Source organism: Quercus suber, unplaced genomic scaffold, assembly GCF_002906115.3.
Source record: "Quercus suber isolate HL8 unplaced genomic scaffold, Cork oak 2.0 scaffold_520, whole genome shotgun sequence".
NCBI classification, from domain to species: Eukaryota; Viridiplantae; Streptophyta; class Magnoliopsida; order Fagales; family Fagaceae; genus Quercus; species Quercus suber.
In genome coordinates this window covers 1-8,415 of record NW_027069969.1, presented here as the reverse complement: position 1 = coordinate 8,415, position 8,415 = coordinate 1, and the positions used below count along the sequence as shown (strand labels likewise).

Below are 8,415 nucleotides of genomic sequence, written 5' to 3'. Positions count from 1 at the left end.
TTTATTTTCCTATTCTACTCTTTAAAATAATATATCTACCCAATAAAATAATATATCCCAAATCCATATCTATTCTCTCTCATCTCTCTCCGCTCTCTGATTTTTAACTCTCTTCCTCTGTCTCTCTTCCACTGAAACCACCACCACCTCCACCATCCAAAAAGGCTACAAAACACAAACAAAGTACCCCTGCTTCACTGCCCATCACCCACCACCGCCAAAACAAAATCCACAAATTTTTAACTCTCTTCCACTGAAACCACCACCACCTCCACCATCCAAAAAGGCTACAAAACACAAACAAACTGCCCCTGCTTCATTGCCCATCACCCACCACGGCCAAAACAAAACCCACCAATTTTTAACTCTCTTCCTCTGTCTCTCTTCCACTGAAACCACCACCACCTCCACCATCCAAAAAGGCTACAAAACACAAACAAACTACCTCTGCTTCACTGCCCATCACCCACCACTGCCAAAACAAAACCCACAAATGACCAACAAATACCCAGCAAAATCAGACCCATAAATGAGAAACTTGCACCATAAATGAACAAAACCCATAAACCGATCTCTGCGCCGATCTCCACACCCAACGCCCAACACCGATCTCCACATGCGCAACGGCGATCTCCATGCCCAACGGCGATCTCAACATCCCACGCCCAACGGTGACCTCCATGCCCAACGGCGATCTCCACATCCCACACCCAACGCCTATCTCTACGCCCAATGTCGATCTCCACACCACACCCAAACACCGATCTCTGCGCCAAACCCCAAACGCCGATCTCCACGCCACCACACTGATCTGCAACAAGAGAGAGAAGAAAAATAATGACTGGGTGGTGGCTTGCCATGGCCGGTGACAGTGGGTCAGGCCATGGTGTGGTGGCTATGGGGTTGAGTCTGAAGAGAGGAAAGCTGAATGAGAGAGAAGGAAGATAAAGAAAAGAAAAGGAAATAACGAGAAAGAGAGAGAGAGGAGAGAGACAATTAAAAAATAATTTTTAGAAATAGGATTGTGCTACAGTAGCATCTTATTAATAAGATGCTACTGTAGCAGAATTGTAAAAATTTTTACAATTCTGAAGGTTTACAACCCCAAATGCTAGGTGTTTTTGGGACTTTTATGCTAAATCAATCTTACATTTGGCATATCCATGCCCAGCTGCGGATGCTCTAACCCAATAACTTTGTTAAAATTAAAACAGCAACCAATCCAAATAAACGCAACAAGTACATGAATTTGGTGAGGACGCATTAGTCAAATATTAAATGTTTGGCAAGACACGTAGTAAAAAAATAAATACTAATACTGACATTTTGGTTTTGTATTTGGAATATGCAGGCAAACCGAGCTCAAGTGTGGTGGGTTGGTTGTGGCGTGCACGTTTGACCATAGAATTGCAGATGCCTACTCGGCCAACCTATTTCTTGTGTCATGGGCTGAGATGGCTCAGTCTAAACCCATCCCTACAGTACCAAGTTTTCGTCGTTCTTTACTCAATCCTAGACGCCCTGGTTCAATTCATCCATCCTTAAGCGACATGTATGTTCCAGTGACCACATTGTCTCCACCCAGACCCACAACCTGGTGATGATTGTCTTATTAGCGGCATATACTACATTAAAGCTGACCAACTCAACCTGCTCCAATCACTAGCTACCACAACCAATGGTTGCAGGAGGACTAAACTAGAGTCCTTTTGTGCCTTCTTGTGGAAGATGGTTGCTAAACATGCTATTCTTAACAATGTGGACAAAAAGGTAACCAAAATGGGCATTGTTGTGGATGGTAGGACAAGGTTAAGTGATGGAGATAGAGACAAAGCTTCACTCATGGGTTCTTACTTTGGAAATGTGCCATCCATTCCTTATGGAGGCAAGGAAGTAAATGAGATTGATGAAAATCCTTTGAGTTATGTGGCAAATGAAGTTCATGATTTCTTAGATGCTGCAGTGAGCAAGGAACATTTCTTGGGGCTCATAGATTGGATGGAGTCTCATCGTCCAGTGCCAGGTTTGTCTAAGATATATTGTAGTGGGAGTGAAGATGGACCAGCTTTTGTGGTATCATCAGGGCAAAGGTTCCCGGAGTCAAAGGTGGATTTTGGATGGGGTAAGCCAATATTTGGGTCATACCATTTTCCATGGGGAGGTGACTCAGGGTATGTGATGCCAATGCCAAGTCCAAGTTGCAACGGTGACTGGGTTGTGTACGTGCACCTCTTGAAAGGCCAAGTGGAGTTGATAGAGACTGAAGCCGCTCATCTCTTTAGACCCTTGACTTTTGATTATCTCCAACATTCCAACAAAGAATAATTTGCCTTAATTATATAATTAAATTATATTTTCTTGTCAGCTATATATATATATATATAGGATTGGGTGTGCTATTTAATTACTTTGTCGTGCTTTGTTCAATTTGGACGGCTTCAAATGGTGGGGTTGGAACCTTGAAAGTCATATGCGTACTTATGTAACTAAATGTGCTTCTTTCTCTCTCTCTCTCTCTCTCTCTCTCTCTCTCTCTCTCTCTCTCCCCCCCCCCCCAACCCCACATTAAAAAAAAAAAAAAAAAAAAAAAAACAAACGCAAACGCAAGAATTATAATTCCTATTCAGACACCTTCTAAATGTTCTCAAAGCCTAGTGAGAGTGGACAATCACTTGCTTTGCAACCTTTATCTTTTATTTTGTTGTATTATATTAATGTAATAATGGAGAAGTTTTATTGTTTATTTAGTTAAAGACTCAAAGTTACTATCCATTATCATGTGATTGTTTAATAAATCTTTTTTTAAATTTTTGTTTTACTATTTTTCAAACTTGCAATTTTTGAAAGGAAAAATTCACAACCTTACTAAGACACCAATAACTATCTTACCCTTTTTTACGCTGAATATTAATGCATGATATTATTAATAATTATTTTAGTTGTTTTATTAATATAATGCTTGATATAGATTTGAACTTTTAACAATAGTTTTTTGTATTTTTTTTAAGAATCTTTTAACTATATATATAGCATTATGAAGTTATTAGTTATAGAATTATGTGAAAAGAGTACATAATTTTTTTAAAAAAATTTATAATGTCAATAGAATAAAGAATCGGACTAATCTTGGTCAGACTTTGAAAATATTAGGATATGCCAATTGACTTACAAAACTCTTGATTATAAATTGTGATTTTTTTTTTTCAAAATAAAAAATACATATAATTAAAAAATTAATGCTAATAATGATTTTTGTCAACCTCTAGTATTGATATTTCAATTTTTAAAAATCATTGAACAAAGAACTTCGACCCCTTTAAGTTTGAATCCTGATTTCGTCCTTAATAAACTGCTTTTAATATTTGGTAGAAAAATGGTTCTTTTATCACACATCAGCCTCCCACTCAGTCATAACTGTTAGAAAATCTAGTTTTGCATCTCATACAAAACACACAGCAGAAGCAACAAACACGGATCTACTTCATTCATGAGAGATAACATGTAACCTTGAATTGTAGAGCAAAGAATAGAAAGCGTACCTTGATACAATGAAATTCAAAATCAAGACTTGAGAATACCTCTAATCAACATCCCAATTCCACTTGGTGCCTGAGAAGAGTGGTCTCTCAATCAATCTTTATGTACGTTGATTCTCAAAGAAAAGTTCTTTTAAAAGATATTGTTCTTCTTCTTCTCATTGTAGAGAAAAACTGTTTTCTTTTCTTTTCATCATACGTACATTCTAACTACCTTGGTAGTTACTTTATTTAATAACTCTTATCAAAATATGATATGCCAAGAATGTATTGATCTCTTGTGATAAATTAATCAATTGATTTAGCCAAGTTAATTAATTAATTTAATTAACATGCAAAACGTGTGGTAGCACAAATAAATCACTAACTAAGTTAATATGCAGCGGAAAATAAAGTTGACATAGTGATTTGTTTACGAATGGGGAAAACCACCGAGGCAAAACTCCATCAGGTGAATTTAAGGTCACCACTCCCGAGAATCCACTATTATCACAACAAACGGTTACAAGAAAGGAATCACAGTACCTTATACCAACCTAGAGTTGAACCCTTACCCCAATACACAATTGGACTTGTTCTATAGTGAAAATCTCTCCTTTTCAATACACGGCTCCCAGTATGTGACTAACCAATCGATACATAGATCCCAGTTCATGGCTTACTCACCAACATGAAAAAGATGTTGGCTACAAAGTTCTTCAATTCATCAACATGATGAAGATCACAAAACTCCTTGGTCACAAAAGTCAATGGCATATAAACGCAGCAGCTTCTTCAAGAGAAAAATGAATTAGGAAAAATTTTGTCTCCGATCACAATTTGCATGAACAAAACTTTACCTCATACTTGCGCAACCTTTGACGGCCTTTAAAATAATTCTTATATATGTTTAGGGTTGTAAGAAAAGAAAGCCTAAATATGTATACACAAATTGGTGTGAAATCATATCTGAAAAACTAATTTTCATAAATCTCGATAGATAGGTTATCTATCGAGTAGCTGTCGAGTATCGAGCTAAATCGGCCTTTTAAACCTCGATAGATGCTATCTGTCAAGCTAGCTGTTGAGATTTAAAATCCAGCACTTCTTCACTTGTTTTTTGGACAGATTTGCATGGCTTCAATACTTGGACTTGAACTCTTGTTCCTTGAAGTATTAAACACATCCTAGATCTACCCAATTACAAGTAAAATGTGTTTTATCAAAGGATTAGCCAATTCTAAATGACATATGTTCCTAACATAATTCACATATGTCCTAACAATCTCCCTCTTTGGCAATCCGTGATAAAATCACAACAAATAAATGAACATATGAGAGAAGACAAAAATCACTCAACTCATACTCACTTGTTGAATACAATAAAATTTAATCTTAACACAAACTCTTGAAAAGCTTTGCAAGAAGAGAGTTCATGGCAAGAAAGACTTCGACAACTTGTATTTCAGAAACACTTTAAACAAAACTCATTATGGCATCTTACTGTGAAATAGAAATAAAATATTGCATACAAGTAATAAGAAGCATATGCATAAAGAAAGAAAAGAAACAAAACATGAAGAGATAGGTGAAAGAATGTAATAACAACCTCAATATATATAACAAAATGAATACAAGGTTCGCTATCACAATGTAAGAACAATGTATCTAAAAAGAAAAGAAAAGAAAAGATACAAAAAGTCCTCAATACATCCCTCAAAGATAAAAACACTCCCCCTAACAAAAATATCTCCTATACTAACTCTCCTCCTGAGTACATGACTACTCTCATGTAAAATGATACGATATAATAGAGAAAGTAACTTGTAAGATGGTAAAATAGGATAATTTGTAGATACCAGATGCTAATGCTCTTAGGAGTCAGTGAACTCGTAGGAAAGCAAACGAACTAATCTTATTTGAAATAGGAGATCGTGGTTAATGGTTTGAAAGACTCCTTATTTGACTTGTATTGGGATTATGGTGTGTGGCTACATTATATATAAATAAGGTTTTTATAGTTTTGAGGTGTGCCACATATAGAATAGAAAATAGAGAAAGAGGGAGCCACACAAGAGAAAAGAGAGAGTAGCTAAGAGGGAGCCGCTTAGAGAAAAAGAAGATAACCAAAAGAGAGCTGTGTGTGAAGAAGAAAATAGAGAGGAAAGAGCAAAGTGTTGCCATTTTTTAGAGAGATAATTAGTGTGTGTGAGAGTAGAGAAAAACAAGAGATATTTTTCTTTAATTGTAGGACATACACAAGAATTATTATAATTGATTTGATAATAGTGAATTGATTCGGATTTTGTCCCGTAGTTTTTCCCTTTAAGGAGATAGATTTTTCCACATAAATATATATATATATATATATATTTATATTTTTTAGTTCTTATGTGTGATTGCTATTTTGAATTGCTAATATTGTCGATAATATTATCTGGGACTCAACACCATATAATTTCAAGGCCTTGGTAGATATCTCTTACAATGATGTTCCTAGAAGCAAAAACATGGTTTGTACCCACGAGAAGTAAGGTCTTTCATTGTGTAATTGGTCATTAAGATTAGTCAACCTTCTTAATCAAAACGTAAGTTAGTTAGTGGAATTACTGATATTTGATTGTGATCAATTGCAATGCAGTTAAGAATTTATCAAAAGCTAATAATTAGGATGGACTGATGGCAGACATAAAAAAATATAGGAACTATTCCTGGGCTAAAGTTTAAACTGCTAAAATGATCATCGTGTTATCCTAATTAACCAAACATAAGTTACATGAAAGACAAATGATGTATAACCCAATTACTTAGTAGGAAAAAAAAGGCTATAAAACCCGATGACACATTTGTTCAATTTCGGGCATTAAATCAGTCTACTATCGATAGGTGAGATACCATTATTAAGACAAGGTCGCAAACAATTCTTCATCTACCCCCACTTTTGTAAGTGGAAATAAGCATCCTTTAGCCCCAAAGACAAAGCATGATAATGTGTTATCATATGGTTTGACTCTTGCATCATAGGACTTTCTTTATGTATGTTTCAGTGTTAATAGACTGTTTGTTTCAGTTTTAATAATTTTTCATCTATTGAGGTCATCAGGGTCCTATTTCCCTACTTCAAGTTGATAAGACATTAGAATCTCAGCATTTCCTTTATATGTTGGTCAATTTCCTTCATTGTGAATCTGACTAAACTTCTTGGATTTGTACCTAAGGTTTATTCTTTTCCAGGTTTTTGTTATTCCTTTCATCAATGAGTTCCTTATGTGTATGTCTATGTTCACAGGACATTAGACAATACAATCTCCTCATTACGAAGGAAATAAACACAAAATTACCAGATTTATGAGATGCAAAAATAGATAAAAAAAACATACGTAAAAAAAAAAAAAACAATCACACAAAATAATATTCACATGGTTTGGCAATTTGTTTATGTCCACATGTGGACGCAAGAGAGGGTTGAAGGAGTTGCCACCTAGTTTTTGCAATGGCTTAGGAACCATATATATAGTGTCCTCTCGTGGGAAAACCTTTTGATCTTACTACTAGAGATATGGGTTCAGAGTTAAGCTACGGTCTTAGGAAGGTGTTAAGCACCCAAAACTGCCAACCCTAAGGTTGGCTTCTCATCATTGTGTCTTATGTCTTAACCCTATTAAATTCACACTCAATATTGTTATTCTAACTCACACACACACACTAACATTCATCATACAATCAGCATGGCATCAATCATCTCAAAAGACCTAATCATACATCTATTATGCTTACAAACAAAGGCCTACCATTCATCTAATCATGGCATCACATATCAAAGGTCCTAACACCCATCTAGCATGGCATCAAAGCATTCATCACATCACCAACCCTAATCATACATCTAAGCATGTTATTCATCCAAAGCAGCAATCAAATCATGGCAAAAACATAAACATAGAAAGATCAAAGCAACATGTGATTGCATCTACACATTGGAAATACTCATCCAAACAAGCATGTATATCAAAGCAAGATCATATCATAAATGCATGAACATTACAAATGCAAGACTTACCTTATCTTGCAGCAACTCAGCACCTATGGCATCATGCATGAGTATGTGAATGCATGTTCGTAGCATTAAAGCAATAAAACCCTAATTCTAATATTTGAAAGCAAACAAATAAATAAACATGTGAAATAGAGAATTTGAAAGCATAAAAACATAGAAAAAGAAGCTAAACAAAACAAACATGTGAAGGCAGAATCAAAAATAGATGAATAAAATTAGGCTTTCTAGGCAAGTTCATGCGCACGCATGAACAAGCCTACATGCGCAGGCAAGATTATGTGTATGCAGGTTTCTGTCCAGAAACCCTAAAAACACAGCAAAGACTTAAAACACTAAATCTAACATCCTAACATGCATTTTAAACATACAAAAATGTAAACCTAGACTAAACAAACATAATAAAACATATTATAACAAGAAACTAAGGCAAACAGAAAGATTAAAGAGCAGAAAATGAAAGAAGAGAAAAAGAAGGGTTTAAAACTAATACCTCAAAGAAAAGCTCTTCAAGCTTGATTTTTAACCGTTCCCCTCGGTCAAATCTATTCACAATTCAATAAAATATTGATTAGTAATCTGAAAATCAAAGATCAAGCCCAGAAAAGACCCTAATCAAAAGAAAATTGACTTGAGAGCGTTTTGTGAAAAACTCTCTCTTTGATTCACTATTTCTACTGAGTCTTAGGTTATGTTTGGTAATAGTTTTTGTTTCCTATTTTCAAAAACTTGCTTTTGAAAATAGAAAGAAAAAATAATTTTCTTGTATTTTTTAAATCAAAAACTTGTTTGGTTAGTTGAAATTAAAAAAAAAAAAACGTTTTTTGAAGAAAAAAATTAAAAAAA

The 8,415-nt window shown here is 35.0% G+C and overlaps 1 protein-coding gene across 1 annotated transcript; it reads left to right on the top strand.

Moving 5' to 3' along the window:
- Positions 1 to 858: 858 nt before the first annotated feature.
- Positions 859 to 2,340, top strand: LOC136061347 (coniferyl alcohol acyltransferase-like). The gene is made up of 3 exons (XM_065763713.1): positions 859 to 902; positions 1,352 to 1,488; positions 1,586 to 2,340. The coding sequence occupies exons 1-3, from the start codon at positions 859 to 861 to the stop codon at positions 2,323 to 2,325; spliced, it is 921 nt and encodes a 306-aa protein (XP_065619785.1). The 3' UTR covers positions 2,326 to 2,340.
- Positions 2,341 to 8,415: the final 6,075 nt, after the last annotated feature.